The sequence below is a fragment of the Passer domesticus genome, chromosome 3 (assembly GCF_036417665.1).
Source record: "Passer domesticus isolate bPasDom1 chromosome 3, bPasDom1.hap1, whole genome shotgun sequence".
NCBI lineage: Eukaryota > Metazoa > Chordata > Aves > Passeriformes > Passeridae > Passer > Passer domesticus.
The window spans coordinates 96,044,688-96,068,912 of NC_087476.1; the positions used below are offsets into that span (position 1 = coordinate 96,044,688).

The 24,225-nt window shown below is 39.7% G+C and overlaps 2 protein-coding genes across 6 annotated transcripts in view; one reads left to right on the forward strand and one right to left on the reverse strand.

The window, feature by feature from the left end:
* BABAM2 (BRISC and BRCA1 A complex member 2) overlaps positions 1 to 6,402 on the reverse strand; it is a 160,340-nt gene extending 153,938 nt beyond the window's left edge. The window contains exons 1-2 of one of the 5 annotated variants that reach the window (XM_064414502.1): positions 6,295 to 6,398; positions 2,784 to 2,943 (exon numbers count right to left, since the gene is read on the reverse strand). In XM_064414502.1, the coding sequence (XP_064270572.1) occupies positions 2,784 to 2,911 (128 nt within the window). In that variant the 5' untranslated portion in view covers positions 2,912 to 2,943; positions 6,295 to 6,398. Of the gene's footprint in view, positions 1 to 2,783; positions 2,944 to 4,719; positions 4,879 to 5,357; positions 5,535 to 6,294 lie in introns of those variants that run through there. The other 4 variants (XM_064414501.1, XM_064414500.1, XM_064414504.1 and 1 more) reach the window with 4 other exon arrangements.
* A 160-nt stretch (positions 6,403 to 6,562) lies between these two features.
* The window catches only part of RBKS (ribokinase), a 70,269-nt gene continuing 52,606 nt past the window's right edge, over positions 6,563 to 24,225 (forward strand). The window contains exon 1 of the mRNA XM_064414506.1: positions 6,563 to 6,697. Coding sequence (XP_064270576.1) covers positions 6,648 to 6,697 — 50 coding nt within the window. The 5' untranslated portion in view covers positions 6,563 to 6,647. The remainder of the gene's footprint in view (positions 6,698 to 24,225) is intronic.

The following is a 24,225-nucleotide window of genomic DNA, read 5'->3' on the forward strand; positions in this document are numbered from 1 at the left end:
CTGTAATAAACTCAAGCTAGGCTAGGGTTTTAACAGCCTAGACTAGTGTGTGTACAACCCCTGTCACATGTGAGTAAATGTACAGTCACTATTCAAAAGCAAAGTTTCTGAACTGATAGTACTCCCAAGTGGTCATATTCATTTGCAAACAAGAACTGCTCTTTATCTAACTTCAAACATTTAATCTAACATGTTTAATCTAAACCTCCCTGGTTCCACTTTCTAAGTTTAAAGGCTGATTTCAACCCATTGAAATGGGAGTTTTGCAATTGATATCCTCAACTTCATCCCCATTCCTCTAAAAATAGTTCCCATTTTCTCACCATTTATGTCCAACTTCAATGACCTCACGGTTCTCTTTCTTCATGTTGATATAACCTACATTTGCCTCTTCTGATTATTTTGTCTGCATTATTTTGTTTCCTTATAAAAAATGTAATGAAAGTGAAAGTATACAGGGGTTTGGATCATCTTGTGATGTGAGGACAGGGGAGGAGAGTAGGCCAATGGCTTTCAATTCATTTTTGAACTCTCAAAGCTCTACAAAGTTTTCCTCAACAGTGAGTATGCAGCAACAAATTTAAATGTGCTAACGAGGCTGTGGGTTCGGGATTTTGCTATTTATCAGCTGACATGAGACTCTGAGAAACATTCTGTGGAGTGTCAAAGAACTCCTGTGTCAAGGTTGAAGACCATTGAACTAGATCCTGAGTTATGGGACATCCCTGTAATACTGTGATTCGTCCATAGTATGGCAAGTAATTCTGCACTATTCACTGGTTCAGAGACAGCATAAAGCACTAAGTCATGAGAATTTTATACTTCCATATTGACACATGAATTCAAAATTTTCTGTTATAAATAACCAACAATTTATTTGTAACAAACAAAAATCTTTCCTAAAAACACATGCATGAAATTTACATTTCAAAGAAATTTCAAGCAATTGTTAATTAATTCTGTTTACAGCAATGGCTTTAATAAACTAGTTGTACCAAAGAAAGAAAACCTTCAAATAATTCTGAAATAAATGAAGAATCTTGATTATCCTGACTCCATCTCCTAACAACCTCAAGCTAAAACAAAGACTCAACAAAGAATGAAGCTAATGCTTATGTCCCAGAACAAGGAAAAATGTATTTCTAACACGTGCATTTAGGGCCAGGGTCTTTTAACAAGCTATAAGACAACCTCTGTCAGGTGCTGTACTTGTGTGTAAACTCCACGTTAACAGAGTTACTATACAATTTGAATCACAGGGTTTGAGTGACAGGTGCAGCTGCTGCCAGCTTTTAGTTTTTTAAAGAATAAACTCCTGGAAAACTTTCAGGTTTTAACAAAGCAAATACAAGATCTTCTTGGCAAGATCAGTGGCCAAAAACCTTAGATACCTATTAAAAATACCTGTGAAAAGAGTCAGCTAGAAAATGCCACTTTTTATTATTTTAATCTCTTACTTTAAAGACAGGCAGCATAAGCATTCAGCAGGTAGAGAGCAAACCCCTTAACTACCTCCCAACAGTTCTGTTTTCTCTCTAGTTTTCTTTGTAATCCTCTCTTAGACCTCAACTGGAAAAATGTAAGAGCTCCCATCACAGCTTTCCTAGAAGACTAATTCAAGGGAAAGCAAGATCTAGCATGAAATGACAGCAGCAGATGCAGAACTGCTCAGCCTGTCTTATGTAATTTGCAAGCCTAAATGTCAAGCCAGTCAACACTAATAACAAAGTCATGGCTTCTTAGACCTCCATGTAAATCTGTACTCTGTCCCAGCACCTCACAGGGAGGGAATGGTTCCTTTCAAACTTACCCCAGAATGCAAACCTCCTTCCTGAAAAGGCATTGTTACAACCAGAAAAGCACCTCCAAAGCTTTTCATGAAACCATAATAAAACAGCCTTCATAAGCACATTAAACAAAGTTTTCAGCAGAACTGCATTTTAAACAACAGTGATTTGTGGTGGTTCCGAGCTCCTTTTGTTATTTTTATTATGCTATCATTCAAAACTATACACAAAGCAGTAGTTTGTACAAACAAGATGATTTGTATATCTAAAGCAAAAGTAATTTCACTCTCTGATCTTCTGTAACAAAAAAAAAAAAAGCCTGAATCAAAACGATGCCGTTAGATGCCCAACTCTATAAGAATAAAGCAATTTCTGACATGCATCATCTAAACATTTCACTCTCCTCATGTATTATTCACAGAGGTTATACACCAAAGTCTGTTTGTATATGCAAATCCCAAAATTCTATTACTACCTGAAAACTAATCTGAATGCTTCTAGAATTAAAAATAAAAGGAGCAGCTTAGCTCACTTCAAACACTTGGCCCTATAGCCACTTGATGTACTGAGCTTGAGGGAGGCCAGATAAAGGAAAAGTTACTTTTTGTTCTGATTTGGCTTATTCATGATTACAGGTAAGGTCACACGAATTTGTCTTTCAGTTTATGGTTTACAGAGAAAATCGAGTAAGCAAGCGATAAACAGCAGAAAGAGGTGTTTGCAGCTATCTCACTGCTGAAAACCAGCACTATCAAGCGGCAGCGATGCGAGTGTCTTAACAAGATAATTATTGCCAAAAATATGACAAATTTAGTCTCCCAAACTGCAAAGTGGTAGCAAGACAAAAAATAATGTAGCTAGTATGTCAACTAGTATGTCAACTAGTATGTCAAGCCCAGCTGTGTTTAAAATGCTTAAACAAATGCACCTAATAAAACTCAGCTCTGAAAAGACAACTGTGAGGGGTTGGGTGTTCTTTTTGGATGAGGAACTCACCCAGACTTCAAGTCTGTAATCCGTAAACAATTAGTAGCATCTAGTCCCACTTTTCCATTTCTGACCACACTGGAAATGAAGGGGGAAAGCGCTGGAGAAATTCTGTTCAAGGCCACTTCAGGTGACATCTTATTATGTTCTTCCTTCCTTTTCTCTTGAACTGCAAAGAGAGAAAATAAATTTTTTAAATTACCTACTTATTTGATGTAGAATCACATGTACTTTGCAAAAATCAACAGAAAAAAAGCTAAGCACACAAAAGATCAGGAGTGTAGAGTAACAGAACTGTGCACAGGTTTATAGAGAAAAATAAGCATAGATGGGTTTTTTTTTCCTCCCACCTCTGCAACATTCAATGAAGCTTGTTTATCAACATAAATCCAGAATTATGTCCTAGGTGCCTTAAATTAAGGCCTTATCCCTCTGAGAAAGAGACATAAAATTGAGGGCCACTTTGACACTTCCCAGCCTAGTCCTTCTCATGGACATTCCCAGCCAGTCTGTAATTGACAAGTCACACTTGTTCTGCTTCCCCTGAAATCAGAGGAACTTACATTAACTGCAGTGGGCCCAGGGGGTTGATACCTCTCGGTATTCTCACCTGCAATTTCCAAGAGCACTAGTGTGCTCACTAATAATCAGTATTACTTTTATACTACTTCATTAGGTAGAAATGTATAGGACTTCATGATGCCTTGTAAAAGCTAACACTGCTTCTCTCTCAGCGGTATCACCGCACTCTTTGAAAGGCATTTTAATCTTCCTTCAGTAACAGATCAGGAAGCTGATGTACACACATTTTAAGCACAACTTGTTCAGAAGTGCATGGCCTTATGCTAAATCAATTAGGCCATTAATTTAGCACACTTAAGTAACCCGTTGCTTTCTAGGTGAAATGTAGAAACTAAGCATACACACATTTTAAGTCATTGCACCACGAAAAGACTACAGAACATGGACAACAGCAGACTGTGGTAGGAGAAGTGGGAGAAAAGAAGGGTAACCAACCTATTAAAAGCTTGATGTATTTGATCACATTATAAGACACAGAGCTCTATATGAAAATTAACTGAACTTGGCAGTTTTGGAAAACAAGGCTGTAAATGACTGAAGATAACAAAAACTTGCCACTGATAAGTGGGACAGAAGAGCTCATACATAAACCCTCAGCATTAAAAAATATTTTAAAAAATAACCAATTGAAAAACACTAATACACACTGCATTCACTTTCTTTAAAAAGCTGCATATGGACTGCTGTATTAGTAAGTGTTCTATAACAAGAGTGTGAACAACTCATGGCAATAATTGCAATTTTCTGTTGTTTCTCACACTCAGTTTACAAGCATTAATTAGTAACTAATGGATATTCTGCAGACTCTACTAAATCTCTGTAACTGGGAGCAACATTAAATTTCACATTCTGTTCTCATGAAAGCCATTCACACTGGAGTAGCAGGAAGCAATGCTCAAGAGTGTTTGTCCTAGATATTCAGAATGTATCTTAATAAAGCAAAGGCCAGGCACTTTAAGGCAAACTGAAAGACTAATAAAGTAAGACTTCCTAAAAACAGTAATTATCTTTAATACACTGGCTCCTATATTTTATGGCATTTTATGGAAGAAGCTAAAGACTATGTACCCATGCCCTGACACATAATGTGTTCTCATATATGATTTGTTTAATTGACAATGAAACAACTTAAGTTTGTTTAGCAAACACCCACAGCAATTTAAGATACTACCTTCAGTTTGCTACTTTTCTACTAAAAATTTCTGCCTACTCACCTTTATTCTTTCCCAGAGGGACTGAGAAAAACACAAGCCCATTCTTGACATATTTCAATGCAAAGTCCAATGGCTTACATTGAACTGCTAATAAAAACTAGTTTAAGCTAAAATACTTTGTACAAGAGTGGTTACAACAGGGCACATACCTCAGTCTGCCAGCCCTGCTGTAGGGAAGAGTAATTTCAAGCAGGGAGCAGCTTGACTGATGAAGTTAAGAACTTCTTAAACCATGAGAACATGCTGAAAAATAAGCTATCCTTCCAGCCACCCTGAAGTTATACATGAAGATCACAGCATTGGTTCTGATAATGACATGTTTTAAGGGGACTGTAAATGTTATGAGGGTGAAATTGAGAGACCTGATACACCTGGTGACCACAGCTGACCAGATGCACCTTCCAAAATTAACTTTAAAATGACATTCCTTGTCTTTCTGTTAATGAAATTTGCAGATATTGTCAAAACAAGATTTAAATCTTGGTTTTTTTCCATATTTTATTGCATAATTTTTAAAAATCACACTACCTTCTATTTAGCAAGCCAGATACACAATACTTAAAAGGGTTGCTATCAAGTAAAATCACTGATTTATTTTGTAACAAAGGGCTTTACAAATTTACAATTTGTACCAGTTGTATCACTTGCCATATACATTGTTTTTCTTCAGCGTAAGTTTCCCACAGTACTGGAAACTGAACACAAACAAACTCAGGGGAATTAAGAAAAACAAAATTCACTCGACTGTTTCCCTCCCAAAACAAAACATTTGAAAGAAGCAAACAACCTAATAGTTGAGTCCTCTCGGATTCAGCCGGCTACCACCGTGACTTGGGGCTAATGTTACACAGGCTTCACAGTAACCTTGAAGTCCCGGGCACTGCTTTGGGCACCGGACAGAGTCGGGATGCCACACACTCTGTCCTTCCATCACCGGCCACACCATAATGAGGATTACGAGAAGATTTAAAAAGGAAAAGGTGAATATTGTGATGGAAGCGTGACAGGCCCCCTCCCGTGTAACCCTCTCGGCGTGGCCGTGGGCAGGCTGCTTGCGTGGTTTTCACTTTGGGGCGGCTGGCAGGACTTTGTGTCTGGGTGCGAGAGAGGAAAGCAGGGGACCCCCGACTGCCGCCTCCTGCAGCCGTGCCCGAACACATCCATGGAATGCCATCAGCAACGAGGATCTGCGGAGCCCCGGGTAAACAACGAGGTTACCTAAGCCCTGGCACGGAAGAAGGCTCAGAACCCCAGACAGGGTAAGGCTGGGAAGGACCACAGCGGCTCATCCGGCCCAACCTCCCTGCCCGGGCAGGGTCATCCCGAGGCACACGGCACAGGATTGTGTCCAGGCAGTTCCTGAGCATCCCCAGTGATGGGGACTCCGGACAGCCCGCTCCAGTGCTCGGTCACCCACAAAGTAAAGAAGCTCTTCCCCGCGTTCAGGGGGAACTTTCCGTCCACCCACTCCCGTTCCGGCTGGCCCTGGCCAAGCCCCGCTCCCTCCCCAGCTGGTGCCGCCACCCGCGGCGCTGCGCCCGCCCCGCCCCGCCCCGGCGGCGGAGCTAACGCCGGCCTCCGCCGGCTCCGGGCCACAGCCTCCCGGCGCCGGGTCCCCTTCCGCCCGCCGCTGGCCCGGGAAGAGCTGTTGCGTCGCTCTCTCCCTCCCGCTCTCCCGGCCCGGCGCGCTCGCCCCGTCCCGCCCGGCCCGGCCCCGCCATTACCTACGGCGGCCGGAACTCGCCGCTTGGCAACGCCGTGCGCGCCCCCGCGCCCGCCGTGCGCGCCCCCGCCCCGCCGCGCGCCGTGCGCGCCTCCGCTCCCCCCGCGCCGCCGCTCCCACCCGGGCCGGAGGGGTCTTCACCGGCCCAGTGTTGGCGTCCGCCGCAAGTGCCCGTGCGGCGCGCGGGCCGTGGGGCGCGGGACACGGGGGGAGGGCGGCGGGCGGGCCTGGCAGCAGGCGTTCGGCAGGGACAGCCCTGCCGCGCTCAGGCCCCCGCGGGCAGCCCGTCGCCCATGGCAACCCGGGAAGCGGCGGCGGGCCCGGGCGGGTCGGGGTCAGGGTCCAAGGGGCGCCATGGCCGCCGAGGTTGTGGTGGTGGGATCCTGTATGACCGACCTGGTCAGGTTAGTACCCGGTGGGGGCTTTCTGCCCGCACTGGGCGGAGCGACCCTGAGGTCATGGGAGCGCAGGGCGTCACGGTGCCCGGGGAGCAGGGCAGGCACGCCGGGCCTCCCGGCGCCCCGGGCCGAGCCAAGCCGGTGTCACGTCTCTCCCCAGGCCGGGATGGCAGAAGCGGGGTCGGTGCCAGGCGCGGCCCCCGGCTGAGGGGGGAAAGGGCTGCGGGAAGGGGCTGAGCGCAGGCACGGCTGCTCGGAGGGTGCTGATTCTCCGTCACCGGAGGCGTCCGGGAGCGGTCTGGACGCGCTCCTGCGCCCTGTGCCCTGGGGTGACCCTGCTGAGCACGGAGGCTGGGCCGGGTGACCCGCTGTGGTCGCTTCCAGCCTTATCCATTCTGGGATTCTGGCACTGATGGGGGGGCGGCTGCGCCCGGGTGATGTCAGCTGCGAGCAGTGCTTTGAAATAAGAGTGTGGGAACGGGGAGAGGTTTGGACGTGTTGCGTGCCGGATCTTTGATCAGCTGTCTGTCTGGAGAGAGGAGAGACTTGGGTTTGTGCTCGCAGCTGGGCCGGGTGGCTCGGCCTCGGCCTCGGCCAGGGATGCAGCGCTCCGTAGGCACCCGCACGGGAATCCTGGAACTCTGCTACTCGCTATCAGCAGAGGAGTCTGAAACGATTTTATGAAAGTAAATCAAGCCTGTCAACCGTAACACGTTTTCAGTTCAAAGCACACTTGTCTCCACTGAAAAGCGAGAAAGTAAGGTTAATATTGCGAAGAAACCAATGCTAGCTCCATGAATCAGTAGGTTGGAAGTTGATTACTTGTGTACAACATCTTGTGTGACACTTGGAATTGAGGTTGAGGGAAAGGGGGAGAGATGGAGGGCCTCCCAAAGTATTCATATCCAAACATATCAAGAAGTGCATATAGGAAGCCCTCAAAAATTTAGCAGCTCTGGACCCCAAAGCTATTTTTTAATTATATAAAAAGTTTTTAAAAATAATATTTTAATTTAAAAGAAATCTTTGTTTTCTGAGCATTTTTTTCAAATTAAGTACTTGGGTCTCATTGCCTTTTTTTGTCTTTTTCTTTTTTGTACATAGGTAAGGTTTGGAAACTTCTTTGAAAAATTGAAATGCGGAAGTTCATGAAAACTCTTGGTTCCAGTAGCCCTGGTTTTGTAGTCAATACAAAATAACAGGAGAATTTAAGCAAAATTGCAAGAATTCATGATACAAATTCTAACCTGAACTGGCTGGCCTTGTCAGTCCCAGTAAACTTGGAAATCAGTCTTTGATTTCTACGATTTTAAACACATCTGCATACTCTATATGCAGACTTGGTTAAAGTAGGATTTAAAGTATATGTATCTGGACTGCATCAGCTTGTCCTGCTCAGAATTCTGAAATAAAAAAAAAAAAAAAGTCCTTTATCAACAGGCAATTATACCAAAGCCTGTGGGTCAGGAAAGTGCAGAACATGTGACTAGAGGGACATGCTGAGGAGTGAGTACTGCTTAGGCATAGACTTGTGTTGCAGAAATGATGAAGCCCCTTAAATGATCACAGAACCTATGTCAGAAAGATTTAGTGCTCTGTGTAATTTGCAGAACATACTGGCAGCTTTCCAAGGAGAATAGTTGTCTTGTAAGTCAGAGTAAGAACTGTGGAACTGATCTTGATGTTATGTGTGAATGAGCTCTCAGATGCTTATGACGTTGCAGTGAAATGTAAAACTTGGTGCTCTAACCTCAAGACATTCCTTTTCCTGTCTGTCTAAAATGTGGGGGGAAAAGTACTAATAAAATTGCCAGTTTAAGTACTGCTGACAACTGCTGCTTTGGGATTTTCTTGACACTTAAACAAACAAGAAGACTTCTTACTATTTTTTAATTTTTTTTTTCCTGCATGTTGGTATGATAGAAATGCAGTCATTTATTTGAAGGCGTATTAACTGCCCATGCTGTAACCAGAAATTACACCATGGCCTGGAGTGACAGATGCTGTTACACTGAGATTAAGTGGCTGAAGAAAAGCCATTTCACTTTTCAATCAGCTGAGAGGGTTTCTTAAAGTGTACAAATGCGATCACAAGTACATATCTGACACCATTATTAGCCTCTGCTTTAGGCAGCATTGAAAGGGCTTTTTATAAGTGATAACCTAATCAGCTTCAGTTGAAAAAGAAGGGATAGCTTCATTCTTTCTGTTAGTAGCACAGAACTTCAGGCACTTAATAAAATAAGAACAGTGTGTTTAAATTTAGCTGGCAAGCATTTAATCTGACCAAAATTTCCATGTGGTACCTTTGCAGACATTGTTTAAATGTATCCTGGGTTAGGAAAATCTGGGTAAAATTACTGGAAAAGACTAAGCAGTAGGCTTGATTGTGCCTAGATAGAACAGGAAACTATAAACAAGCTTTATGAAATATAAAAATTGTCATGTTCACATTAGGGTTAGGATTAGATTCCAGGAGCATAACTCTTGACTGTCTTTGTATATGAGATTTAGAGGGCGCTGCATATTCTGGATTTAAAGCTGGGGTTCATTTCAGCTGGAATGAAGGAGCAACGGGGTTTTCTGAGTTTGTCATCTGTGCTGATGTTTCAGTTTATAAAAGACATGGACAAGAGTGATCATGTTAAATGCCTATCACCCATTTGGAGGAGCCTGAATAAATTTGTGAGAGTTACACAGAGGAAGCCAGTCACATTTTTGTATACATTGTGTTTAATGGACATACTCATCACTCAACACTAAAGCCTATCTTTCTTAGAAGGTAATAGTATTGATTGAGATTCTGCCAGAGCTAGACAATGCTGTGTTATAACTCAAACTGGTAAAATAGCCTGTTGGCCCTTTAGGACACAACCTTGGCTCTCTGACTGGAGAGCTAGAAGGTCAGGGTCAGACACGAAATGGTAGTGGCAGACTTTAAATGTTAAACATTCCCAGGTCTGTAGAGGCAAGGTACCGAAAAGCTTCAAACCACCATTAGACATATGGTAGCCAGATTCACCATGAAAAAAATAAATTAGCATATAATGGTTTTTCTCAATACAGTAAACTAATGATTTAAAGGAGTGTAACTTCTGTGTGAAATGGAAATGTACAGTTCGAAATGTGCTGAATCTTACATAATGACCAAGACAGAAAAGGACAGGGACCTTTAGTTGAACACAGATACTCAGATGTAATTTTGAGAAATAATCAAATTCAGAAGAAAGGGTAGCGTGTCTTAAAATTCTTCTAAAAGGAAGGGCCCCAGTGGTTTGCTTTTAAAACACTGTTCTCATTAGAAATTCTTTTCTCATTGTCCTGTAGCGCTGCAGTGGCAGAATGCGGGTTTTCTAACGCGAACTTCATGTGATCAAAACAACCTCACGTACATACATGCAGTAAACCACACTCTTTTGGTTTAATGGGACCAGGAGCAAAACATATTTGTGGTCACAATCACAATCAACACTTCATTGGCAATAGCAGGCAATAGTAGAAGAAAACAAAAACAGCATTATTCTGTATGATCTAGATATCAAACCAGACGGGTACCATCCACAGTATTATTTAAATAGTTTCTCTTCTGACTCATATTTGCAGACTGGTCGTGGCATTGGCATTTTAATTCATATTAAATCAGGACAAGACTAAACATATAAGCCAATGAGAGTCAGACACACTAAAACAATTAGAATAAACAGGGGAAACTTTGGCATGGCAATTGAAAACAGCAGAAGCATAGAACAAAATGTAAGATGGAAAAACAGTCTTTGGATAGTCACAACAACAACAGTCTTTCAGTTTAACTGGAGAGAATGACACTACAGTCCAAATAGTAGAAAACTGCATTTTTTAAAATTTTCAGGATTTCAAGTCTTACTTTTCTGTGGACCTCTTTCCTCTCATCATGTTTCTTCACTACCTTTAGGGAGTAGAACTGGAAGTTCTGCTTCCAGCCCCTGCTGTAACAACCACCGTTAATAATTACTGCAAGTACTAAACTGATGGTAAGCATTCAGCAAGACAGAAAGGCAAGGCAGAGAAAGCATTGAGCTCCATACAGGGTAGTGTGTTGCTGATCTGCAGTGGACAGTGGTGACAAATGCACACTGGTATGAACATCCCAAGCACATCAAATCCTCTTTGCTAATGGAGCACAACCTCTGCTTGGGCCAAATGGCAAAGGTATCTTGTTAGTGAGAGTCTATGTCTTCCTTTTAAGTCTCTAGTAGTGATTATTGTCTGCTGAAGTGCTGAAGTAAATGGCTCATTGGAAATGTCCATGATCCAAAACTATGCCTGTACTTTCTTTTTCAGAAGTGCAGTATTTGGAACAATAATTGCAGATTTTTTTTGGTGGGAATGTGAAAAAGGAATTTTCTTGCGTTTCTTTCGAGTGATCAGAGGAAATCTTGCATATGACTTCATTTTCTTCTTTGCTTTGTTTCCAGATCTCACACATGTTCTCGTTTCCACCATTCCTCATGCATGTCACCAACTTTTAGTGGTTTTGCCTTGTTTTGATTTTTTTTTTTGCTCTTCAGTTTCTCCTAGCAGTGAAGTGTTCTAGAAGCCTTCAAATCCATTTCATTTGTGTTTTTGTTTTTATCTGTAATGCTTCCCCTGCAGCAGCCACTCCTAATTCTAGTCAATCTGCCATTGCCAGCAGCATGGGAAAGCACAGCTGTGAAGGAATACAAGCTTAGTCCAGTTAAAGAAATTAATCTTTGGATCCAATGAAAGACATCAAGGCATGAGAGAATGTGTCATCTGTGAATTGTTTCATTTATGTAATAGTGAAAAATCTGGGCTTGATTTCAGACCCAGTGCTGTCTCCCCCTTGTCTTCTTCTCTGACCTAGCAAAATTTTGGTGCATTTTAAATGCAGGAGGTACAGGCTCAGTATTTTGTTATTCTGCTCTGATTTTAGAGAACCTAAATGTTTAGAGAAACTCCTGTTTACCTTCTCTTGTGTGGCAGGAAGAAAGCTGTGTCTTGGGGGCCCAAAAAAAAAGGGATAAAAATCAAGTTGATGAAATCTTCAGTAATGGCATTCAGTAAGAAGATTATCATCTGTGCATATACAGCTTTTGAATATCTCTACTGGCCCAAACACTGGTGATACACGGCCTGATCCAAGCTCATTCATGTCAAAAGAAGCTTTTCATTGCTGCAAATTGAAATAAAATTGTCGTCCTCCAGCAAAATCTGAGTGATAGTTTATTTTAGGGTGTGACACAGTTTAATATTCTAGCATCTTAAAGGTATTTGGTGTTATACCCCAGACTTGAAAAGTTTCCAACAAAGTTCCTCTAACAAAAAATGACAAAATATTGAAGAGGGGAAAAGGAGGGAAAATGTCTGCTTGGGTGCTTCTTAAATTAAAACAAAATAACTAGGGCAAGCCCACCAGGGACTTTTTTTAACTCATTACAAGGGCTGCATTTGCAACTAAGGTTATGAACCCCAAGCAAGAGACAGTACGCCATTGATCTCAGCTGGCATCTTCTGAAAGAAAGTGTTGTTTGTGCCACAGAGGATGCTGTGGGCCCTCTCTGAGAAGGGCTGGTGGTGCTAGAACACCTGCTCAGCCCTTGTCTTTGGCTCTTATCCATGAAAATGGGTTTTTTCCTCCCCTTCCTAAATGGAAATGTGGAAGTTTTAGAAGTCTCAGGAAATATGAATGTGAAAGTGGTCACAGAGTGTCTTTTAAGTTAAGCACAACAAAAGTGTTGATTTCTGGATTCTATTTAATTGAAATGTCCCTGCCCTTTTATTTGTTGTCTTCATGTTGTGTCCTATGCTGCTGTGTAGTGTAATTAGGCACTGTTTTTACTTCCAGAGGCTACTCCATTTCAGCGATAACTGATATGCCTCTTGTTTTTTAGACTCATTTATCTTGTTACATTTTAATAGTATGTATTTAGTAGTGCTTTTGAGCTAAAAAATACCCCATGTGGTACTACAGTCAAACCAGTACTACATGAACCCAAGTCACCAAGAACAGCACTATTTGCCCTACTGGGCATTGGGAAAACATTTTGCAATTTGAGGACAGGAAGAAAGGCAGTTTGCTTTGTAAAAAGATAGGAATAGTAAAGAAAATTGGAGTAAGGTATTAAAAGGGGCAAAAATTATAGGAATGACCAAAGTTTTTACTGCAGAATGTGTGAAGAGTCTACCTGAAGAGTTGAAATTGAGATAAAAAGCAGAGAAACTACAGTCCTAACAGTGACAAGTCCCCAGTTGTCCCCTTGCTTTTTTCCATCTCTTTCTGTCAGCTCTGCCTATCTGCTTGCTTTCTGCAATTTTGTTGCATGGCTGCATGGCAAAATTCAGGGAAAAGCTCTGTTCTGGTCCTGCTGTCTTCTCCCAGCAGCAGTATTTTGGAAGATGCGACACCGAGAGGGTCCTCTGTTACCTCCTCCTTCCCATGAATGAGTTCCCAGCTGTCTGCTTCTTTTCCTACCAGCTGCAGTGTCTGGTCTGCTTAAGTTTGTAAATTGCTTTGAGATCCTTCAAGATAAAAGGTTCTTCTTAAGTGAGATCATTATCGCCTTGTACATTTCTCCACTCCCTTTTTCTCAGTTCAAGCTTCTTTTCTCGACTTGGGGTCCGGCGCAGTCCTTAACGTTCCTAACTCATGGCAAAACAAAGCTTACACACAAATTTCAGCTTTCAATCCTTGAGTTGTTTGACGCCTCTTAGAGCACTTCAGAGCTGAAGGTTAAATATATGTTTTTTCCTGAGCTGATGCCAAGATGCTTAGCACTTGCCACACTGAGATCGTACTTCAGCATTTGCGTCTGACTTCATGTTATTTTGTGTGCTTCAAGAGACTGTGGAGTTCTCTTCCTCCCACTTCTGAAGTACTTACTCATTCTAGGAAACATTCCAGCTACAACGTTGCTCTGAGATCCTACGCTGGGTTCTCATAGCCGTACTTTGTTCATGTTCTTGTGGTTAAACTGTACGCCTGTCAGGGCAGGGATTTGACTCCACTGTGGTGTGGTGAACTTACAAAGGGGAACCCTGACAGGAGTTCAGAGGGCTCTCTGTTCAAAGGTTCAGAGGTGCTAACACACTGTTTGGCCAGGAGAACCTTATTTCTGTTCAGCTGCAAGACTAGTTGTTGTCTCCATCTTCTGTAGTTTAACTGGTTGGTAAGAGAGTTTTTCACTGTATGGTTATCTATGTGTTTAGTCCCAATGTCATTCACATTCTAGTGAAATTTCCCTCTTTCCAATGAAAGTGAGGTCATCTTAAACCTGTGTTTATGATATGGCAGTCATTTCCATGGCAGTAGACTATGATATCATCAGTAGAGGATTATGCCTTTCCTATGTGTGCTAGCAATTAAAAATTATGGTTTGTGAGATAAAACTAGTATTTACCAAGCTTTTAGCTTTAGCCCGTGTGAGGCTGGGAAAGTATTGCTTAATCCTCTAGAGAGTTCACTTGGGTAATGGAGTAAATGATTCTTGAAACATTTTGATCCTAGCAGGTGATACGTTTTTGGGGTATATTTTCCTAATGAGAGAAGAAAATCAGCTATTCCATCTTGTGTTCTCTCGCCTGGCCAAGAACACTTGTCTGAAACCCAGTGGCACTCCTTATAGTTTTGTTATTCAGAGCTACTTAATTGTTTGACTTAAAGATTCACAATTTTCTGCTCTCACTAGAATGTCATTTTTCACCTTTGGAGGTCAGTAAGCTATTAGACGCTACCCACAAAAGTAAAACAATGTGATAATCAGTCTTAATCCTTTTAGTGGGTGCCCTATTTGCCAGCTATCAGTAGCTGAATCTCTTTGTTGAACCTTCCTGAGGTTGTACATGCTTTCTCATGGGCTGGTGACAGGATAGGCCAGTTTCAACACCATAATGGCAAAAGAAAATTCATGCATTTAGAATGCAGAGTCCAGTGTTACAACAGATGCTAATACTTCAAGATGAAAGTAGTGGACTCAAAACATAATATATTTCATCCATTCAAATACTTAAGAATTTTTAAGCCAATGAAGTAGACTTTCCTGAAAAAGAGTGTGAAAAGAAAAGGAAAAGACATTAGATGAATGTTTGTAGACAATGGATATCATCAGTCTGGGTATTGCAACATGAGAAAAAATTAAGTAGGTTTTGGGTAATGTTTCATTTCAGAAACACACTACATCTCTGCACATTTTAGCCTATCTGTTTTCCACCTAATACAAGTGAACTCTCATAAAATATCTCTTTCAATGATCTGAGTAGGACCATTTGGAAAAAAAATGCCCAAATGGTGTGCCCTAAGTACATACAAACTTGCATGTGTCCAGTTACAGAGAAGGTCTAGGATGTGAAAGGGTTCTTCCTGAAATTCTTACCATGTGAGTGACTACAACAGAAAGAAATTCCTTTTCCCATTATTGTCCACTGAAATGGAACCAGGCTGGAATAATAGGATAAACAAAATTGTTGTATTTATTTTTTGGAGGCTAAAATTACTAATGTCATAGCAGACTTGGCTCTTATTTTCTGACTATAGAGTCAGGTGATGTTACAGCAAACTCCTGGGCATGCATCTTCCCCATCATTCTGCATTCTTTCTGAGGCTTCATCTGGCTGTGGAAAACCCAGAGTTGATACCTCTGTTGAAAGAAAGTGAAGTCAGGAAGTAAAATTGTTGTGATCAGGGAAGAGAATATTGAGATGAAAGCTTATTTACCAATTGACAATTATCAGGGTAAGAAGGGATTTGTATTAATTTGTGCTACAAAAAAGATGTCATTTTATCTCAGTAATGCTCTGTAACATATGGCCATTGCTTCACATTAAAACACCCCACTTTACAGAGAGCACGACTATTGCCTTTTACTCTCTGTAGAGTTGTTAGCAGCTGAGCAGTTCCAAGTAAATAGCATGCAAAGCATCAATACACTGGGCACTAGCAGTGTCAGTACTGCAGGGTATTCCTTGGGCTTCTGCTATATCCCGTGATACACATTGATTATTATGTTGTGTTATGAAAGTATCTGTAATTTCTAGCCCCAATAAATACTTTTCACACATAACTTCCAAAGATTTTTAATGGTTTGGTTCTTGTCCTACTATAACTGGAAACTGGTTTTGACCATTTAAATAAAATGTCTCTTGGCTTTTCAGTCTGGAGGTGTCTGACATGCAGATTCACAATAGTCAAATAGGAAGTTGTCTAAAGGAACTCCTTTGAAAATATTTGTCACAAGAGGCAGGTGTTCAGGACTAGAATTGAACACCCAACACCGAGAATAGTGTATTTTCTTCCCCTTTGTGAGACACAGAATGGTATGATTAATATTCCATTCTGTCTTGTTAATTAATTACTTGCTGGCTGTACTGTTAAAGGAAATAACCATTTTCCTAGATACATTTCTAGACTTAAGTATCTTCAGGTGAATTTTAGTACTCCTGACAGTAAAGAGCTGCTGGCACCAATCAAAACCTGCAATAAAAATCACACAGAGTCCATGGTAACAAATTTGTATAAAATCACTCTGGGCAGGCATATATATTATGTTGCCTCTAGGAGCTGTCTGAGCTGTTCTTTCCATAGAAGCTTACCAGTAAGGTTTTGTTTGCTTGTTTTATATGGCTGCAGTTGTTAGCTCCTACATCAAGCTGCAGTAAGTTATTTGCTGCTGACACCCAGGGTCCCTTGAGGATCCTTGTATCATGTACTTCGAGCCTGAAGAAAATACAAAATTACTTTTCACTAGTGTGTTGCCAAAGTAGGTGTAGCTTTGTAGAACACGTTGATCTTTGTGACAACTAATTATAAAATAAGAAGGTGGTAATGTTCCCAAATATATCAATGTGCTCTCTTCTGTATTTTATTCTTTCTTCTTTCCATTTCTGAATTTAGCCCTTTTTTCCCTCCTTTTTCTTCTGTGTGACATCAATAGCATGTCATTGTTGAACCATGAAATTTCCCCTAATTTGCTTTCACCTCTTCTTGTTGTCCTTATACATCATGTTCTTACAATGCACTTCTCTATTGCTCTTGCCGTGTCTCATCTTTCAAAAGTAACTTTTACATCCAAAGAATTATAACTCCCTTTCATTAAATTATTCCTTTCATCACTTCCTATATTTCCTGTGTTCTTTCAGATCCCTATTTATACAAAATGCATAAACCTTGATAGTGTAAACAGCAGAAAGAAAAAAACATTGGTCAGAGCTGATAAAAAAGGATAAGTAGATCAAGTTCAGGACTCGTGGGAAGACTGGCATTTTTTATGTTCTCAGCAGCAGTGAGACTGAATATTCATTCTTTCTTCTAATTGTCTGATCCTGTTAGTATTATTCATTGGGAATATCCTGTTAGTATTGTTCAATAATTTTTAAAATTCATTTTCATTTTTCTTTTTCCCAGAAAGGACCAAGTGAAAAATGACCTGTTGGAAAAAAAGTAGTTGGTGGTTTTGCTGGAACTCTTATTATTCCATATAGAGGCAGCAAAAATGTTCAGTTTTTACTTCAGTTTTTATTCCCTGTTGCTCATTAAATTCTGTGCTTAAATGGAGACACAGGAGTTGTCTGTTGGTAGGCACTAGAAGCTATGGTTATACAGAATTACACTTTTCCTTCTGATGTTTAGGGATCTGCCTCTCCCAAGAGAGCTTAAATTTTGAAAAAGGTAGAGGGACTTATCTAGAGGGGATTCCTACCTGTCATAGCAGAGTTAACCTTGGCCAGTGAAGCCCACGCACACTCCCCCCACAGCCTGCACATTCTCATCTTTGCCCTGCAAGCCTTAATGTTACTGTAATCCCAGATTTTAGTTGGTGCCTTTATAATTTGACGGAGCTTCAGAGAACACTTACTTTTATCAGTGAATCAATAGTAAGATAGGTTCCATGTAAAAACTTGTCAAAAACTTTACTGAAGTGGCTGGGCAGTTAAACTTCATGATGGTTGTAGTTCCCTTCCAACAGAACTATTTTATTCTATTCTATTCTATTCTATTCTATTCTATTCTATTCTATTCTATTCTATTCTATTCTATTCTATTCTATTCTATTTCCATATAATAAATATACATGTATTTAAATACATTTATTGCTTTCATTATGTATGATACATTGAATAAATGTATTATACAATGTCTTAGTTTGGTTATACTTTTCATTCATGACCCATATGGATTCAGCAGGAAGCACTGCACATACAAACTTGATAAAAATTATCATATTTCTCAAAATTACTGTCCTGGCTATAAACTTTTAGAACAACATCTTATTGAAGAAAATTACAAGTACTTGGACTGCACTGTACTTTGTCTTGATGACTCTGTACTCTGAAAACACGTCTATGACGTTGCTCGTAATATTATAGATTATAAAACACAATATGCTTGTGTGCAAAATGCCAATACTTAATGGCGTGTGGGGGTTATTTTTATTTTTTACCTGAAGAAGACTGGCAGCAAGATTTTGTATGGTAGGTGCCCAGTTTGCTGTATGCATAGTAAAGTATAAGTATCATACTTTATCAGTATCAGATATCGGTAAAGTATAAATAAATAGTACAGATTACTTTGTTGATTTACCAGTGTATAGAAAATCATGATGACAAGAACAAGGAGCATGTAGCCTATCCAACCAACCATATTATTTCCACTTTGTTCACTGTTGTCTGATACATCCTTTTTTTAAGAGGTATAGAAAAAAGATTAATGTTCGCATGTCTTTTTATCTTAATCTGTCCTTGGGCATATAAAGATCACTCTTTGCTTGGGTTGCAAAGGTTGTTTTGTTTTGTATTGGTTTTTTTCTGCTTCAGCACTGATATTTCATCATGATACAATGTTCTGTTCAGCACAGGAACTGTAGGCAGCCTGCTTCAGTTTTGGGTGAGCACAGCCTGTTTCAGAGACAGTCTATTCTAACATTACTGTCAGATTGCATTGAAAATAATTATGTAACTGCCATTCCAAAAATAATGTAATCGAGAGACATCAATGAAGAACAACGTGGGAGGCAAATAAAGCTAGAGAGTAGCAATTCTGAAAATTTCCACAATCTTTCTTAAATACAAAACAGATGTTTGGTAAGAATGATGGAATGTTTGCTGAGACTTAAATATCTGAAGATAGATTTATTTGAGTTTTTAAATCTCTTTAGAGCTTCAGCCTCAGAATTAAACATTCCACAGATTATGAACTCATCAATGTTGTTCCACCTTTTCCCCAGATTTAAATGCTAGTGATGTGAGGAAATGTTACAGGTTTGTTTTTCCATGAGAAAGCTGTTTGGTAATTAGTCAAAAATATAATTTCTTTGTGTTGAAATTTTCATATTTATAAGATAATTTAGGAAATTGATGTCTTAGCAATACCATCATTTCTCTGAAATGCAGTACATACTATAAATGTGTACTACCATAAATGCTCCAGGGCATTTATCTAGATGCCTTTCTATTTGCTTCAGCTTTTAATATCTAGGAGGGTAAAATCTGATTCTGCGCAAAGGGTCAACAAAATTACTCACTGAAGTTCTTGAAGAGCTGTGGACAGCTGTTCTCATTCTATGTGTTACAAGTTTTGGTCTTTTTCAATTGAAGCTGTGACTGTACATATAAGAAGGTATAACTGTTGTGGCCCTCCTATGTGTAGTCACAGCCATTCCTTTAATTTTCTCCCTTGCTAGAGATTTTCTACAGTTGTGCCACTTCAGCTCTTTACCCACTCAGTAATGAGATCTACAAACCAGTTTGTCTATTTATATATCTATCTATATATCTATTAATGTGCTTATATAAACAGTTTGTATATTTATCTGTTGTTTATATATATTTCTGTTTCATAAAATACATATTTTCCCTGATGGCAAAACTCATTGAAAAGATTCCTGCGGCTTTGCACCAGTTTATCATTCACTTGTTTGTGTTGTGGTGATAAATGTTTTTTTTTATGTAAAATCAAACAGATTTAAAAAAAATCCCTCTGAATGGATGATGGTGTAAAGCTTTTGCATCTCACTGTGCTGCAGAGGGACTCCTCTGTAAGTGTCAATTACTGTGCCTGATACAGCTTGGGTAGTGCTACTATTGTGTTCATCCCCATGGGCTACAGAGAGAACCCAGACCATCGAACATCCAAGCAATAGGCAAGCGTTTGAATTGTCTGAAAAGTTTTGAGGTTTTTTTAAAAGAAAATCTTGTCATGTTCAGGAACATAGAAGGAAAAAAAAATAGAGATTTGCTATGATGTTTAGGGTTTTGTCAGTCATTAAAGGTCTGAATGAAGTCTACAAACCTAGAACCAGATTGCCCCATGCTTAAACCAAGGTCTAGTTAACTAAATTCCTGAGGTAATCTCTTCAGAAATCTTGGAAGTTTTCTACCTCACAATAAGATATTTTAATGGATGATTAAAAGGGATGAAAGCATAAATGAGTCAAGAATATCAGATTTTGAAAAGAGTGTGGTCTTTTTGTCTCTGTGTTATGGATACTTTCTCACAGCACATGTTCAAATCTTCAAAATGAAGCTAGACAAAACAGACCAAGGCTAAACCAAAATGTTAAGCCAGATCCAAAAGACATCTGAGACTTTTTCACCACAATGTTGTATTATGTTAGAGGCAAGAACTGTTCTCTCCTTTGTATTTGTTCAGTTGTGAGACTCATGAAAGGCCAGTAAATTGTATGTACTAGACAGTGGCTAGTTACACCTACTCTAATCTCACTGGGATTTTCCCCATTCTAGGGAATTCCCAGAAGTGGAGAAAGCAAGTTTTGTTCAGTGATTCAAAGAGAACAGAATCAAATCTAAATTCTAGAGCTTTACATTATATTGCTTTTTATTAAGTGAGTTTTAAATTTAGTATTTCTGCTTCCTACCCCTGATCATCTCCACCTTTCTTCAAGAATTACAGAAATCTGAATGTTTCTTTTGATACTATTTGAATGACAGTCTTTTTATGCATTTTTGGTGATATTTAATCTAGTGTAGAAATTCTCTTCCCCTCAAGTGCCTGATGAGAATATTGTTGGGGCTTTTTTAGAGAAAAATATTCATGTGCTTTGCTATTTTCCTTTCTCATGCATGCCATTCTCTGCAATGTACTGATACTCTCTGCTTTTCTATATATCTAATGGGCTAAGTATACTGTACTACTTAAGCAAACCTCAGCAGCAGAGCATTAAGTGTTTTCAACACAAAGTAGTATCAAGTGAAGTTCCAGCTTTGGCTCAGGGCAGTCTGGCTGTACTGCTGCTAGCTGAGGCTCTCCTGCTCCTTCCTTGACAGGCCCACCTTTCCTGCTGGATAATGAGTTGGATGAATGCACAGATCCAAATGAAAATGATCCTTTGAACAAAAATGTTTTGAATTAGGGAGCTCTGTAAGCAATAGAAGCAGTGCTAGAGAAATAGTGGGGAAATGCTGTGAGAAGAGGGCATAGCTTCACATCAGTTTAAGCTGACAATAATAATACATCTTTTTAGTTTTCATGTGTTGAAAACAATGAACAAACTGTGGTTAGGTGTAAAGAATCAGAAGCAAACCATGATTAATTTCAGGATTAATTTATGCAAATTCTGCTTAATATGCATCTCTCTCTTTCTCCTTCTTCATACTTTCTATCTCTGTATGTGATCTAGGCACATGCTTAGAGGGGAACTTTTTGAGAAAACCCAGAATATCAAGAAAGGTGCACTAATGACTCAGTACATTGTGCTTTCACCTCTGATTCAGTGCTTCAACACTGTAGTAAAGATTTCTGTTCTGGTTTAAATGCCATCCCTCCAAAGGGATATCTGTCCTTTAATACAAATGCTAATCAGCTTTAGCCTCTATGAGAAATCGTGGCACATGCTGGAAGAGAGGGTTAAAGTTAGTGCAGTGGTAGAATACTTATGTCTGTGCCCTTTATTCATCCCAAACATCTGAAACGTAAGTGTATGTGAGATTCTTCATTTGTCACAAACAAATGTGGGCAACATTCCTGTGTGCTTTACATTTACATATTGTTTTGTAAAAACTCAGTTAAATTATGAGTGAGGATATTCCTTGCTTGTAATGTCCAAAGTAATTCAAGATGTTTCAGTCTGAACTTTCCTCTATAAATATGATTCAGTTGTACTGTGCACAACTTGCAAAACATACAGTGATTTTATTTTACTTAGAATATATTATGAGTTTTGAAGTTCAGTTTCTGATTATTCATAAGACCTAAGAGCTCAGTATCCCTTGCACCATTTATCCTCTCAAAGGTGAGCAGAATTTGTCATGTAAGCAAGGAGGAGTCTATTGCACAGTAACTTATATTGGGTTTTTCAGGTCAGTGTTTTCAAATTACATCAGAAGTTGTAAACGGCTTTGCAAAACATTTTATGTAACAATACGGAATGCCCATGTGACATTTTTTCTAATTAACTTATTTAGCCTAGTTTTGGAGTAACATTAGCTGTTTCATCACTTTTAGGCTATTTTGAGTATTCTTTGTGACACCATGAATAAGCCAAGAATTTATAGGGTTTCTTAATCATACAGATTAGTCATCACTGCCTGCTCATAAAAGAAGCCTGAAATGCTCATTAAAATTGTCTGATGTGAATCAAAAGTTAGTGTAGTTGCAGAATTAAATGATGAGAGAATGCCATTATATTAGCAAAGAAACCTGTTTCATGAGTACTTCTTTCAGTGAAAGTTAAAACTGCCTATATAGATCAGCACAGATATGAGATCAGATATATAGATCAGTATATAGCCGAATTTGTTTCATATGGAAAATAAGAATGGGCATCTGGAGTGGAGAATTGGTCTGGAATGATTGGCAATCATGCCTAAAATGGAATATGGTGAAGGTTTGTTTGTAGACAACTACAGGAAGTTGGTACATGGTCTTGCTTGGTCTGTTTTAGCTTATTTTAAAATTTGACCAGTTATAAATCACACTTGCACTTGATCCTTTGCCCTTTGTCTTGTACCTTTCCATCAAAGCAATAAAAAAGGTCATTTCCCTGTCTTCCACAAGTTGTTTGAACCCCACAGGCAGTTATGCCACGCTACTTGAAACACTGAGACAGAAATTCTCATCTCACCAAGCCTGTTTTTTCTCCAGTGAAATTATGATGCTTACACTGGAGTTGCATGTTGATGCCAACATAAAAGAGAGAAGAATCAAGTCACAGTCTGGCCACTGTTAAAACTACAGTATTTATGGTTGAACATACTTGAATATGAACTCTGAGCAGTGCTATTAGGAGGTGTGTGCTGGAATCACAAAAATTTATAATCTTTGCTTAAAAATATATGGACTTCTTATGGGAGCAAAATCTATTTAGAATAAGCTATAATCTCTAAAAAAAAAAAGCAGCCTAAGGAAGAAAAATGAATTGAGAATTGATGCAATTTTCATACTGCAGAATTTAAATGAGAAGACAGTGTGAGCTGGTGGATTAAGCTGATCTCTCTTTTTGGTTTTGCCCCTGACTGACCCAAGACATGAAAAGGTAAAATGCATTGACTAAGTTCCATACCTGCAAAACAGGAATAATTATGTTGTCCTGCTTTTTAGGAAAGGAACAATACAATAGCTGCTATTCGTTCTTATAACCAAGGCTGGGTGAAACATCCTCCCTTACTGAATGGCACCTAATTTTAGAGGTGTATGTGCAGTACCCTGGCAGTAGGTGAAGAGGAGCTTCCTCAGCTGAGTCTTGTGGCCTTCACTGGTCCACAACTGCCTCCACTTTGGCTTCCAGTGGTGAAAATGGTGATAAATTACAAATGTTATGTTAAGGAATATTTTTTATGTATTACTATTTATCGATACTCTTTATTGTTGCACCTTTTCCCCTGATAATATACAGTTACTCATTGTTGGAAACAATTTCCTGGATGCTGCTGTGGGCAGTTTTAACTTTGCTGTATTAGGAGCTTAGCAATCCTTTCCAGATATATGTATATATAAGGTAATAAGTGTACTTTAAAAAAGCTTTTGTGTTTTTATTGAAAATGGTTTAAACATTTCGCAACAAAATGTTCCTGGCTCTGAATCTCTGGAAATGCGTGCTATGAGCTGTATGTGTGACTCTTCGGGGGTTTATCTGTGGCCACCCACACGAAAGAAACCTGGTGACTGTGTATGCTATCCTAAAAATCTGGCATGCTGTGTTAGTGAGCATCTCTGTTAGTGAGGTTGCATCCCTACCTGCACCTCTCTGGAAACTATAACTACTGACCTACAACAACTCCTTCAAAGCCAAAATCTTAATTTCTGGAGTTTGGGACTTGTTTGGCTTTGCTAGTTTCATTTTAGGTTTTCTTGACTTTCTACTGATCCTAAACCTTTGGACTGAAGAAATTGAAAATTAGAGGGAGAAAAAGAATGTTTGCTTTTTCTTGAGAATTTTCAGTAAATTAGAAAGTTCTGTGCTCTGTCATTAGTTCTGTAACATTCCGCAAACACCCATATGCCCCAGAAGGTGCAGCATAAGCTCAGAATGTAATATACACATTCTTCATATCCTTTTGAAAAACAATCTGTAGTGATTGCCTAGTGC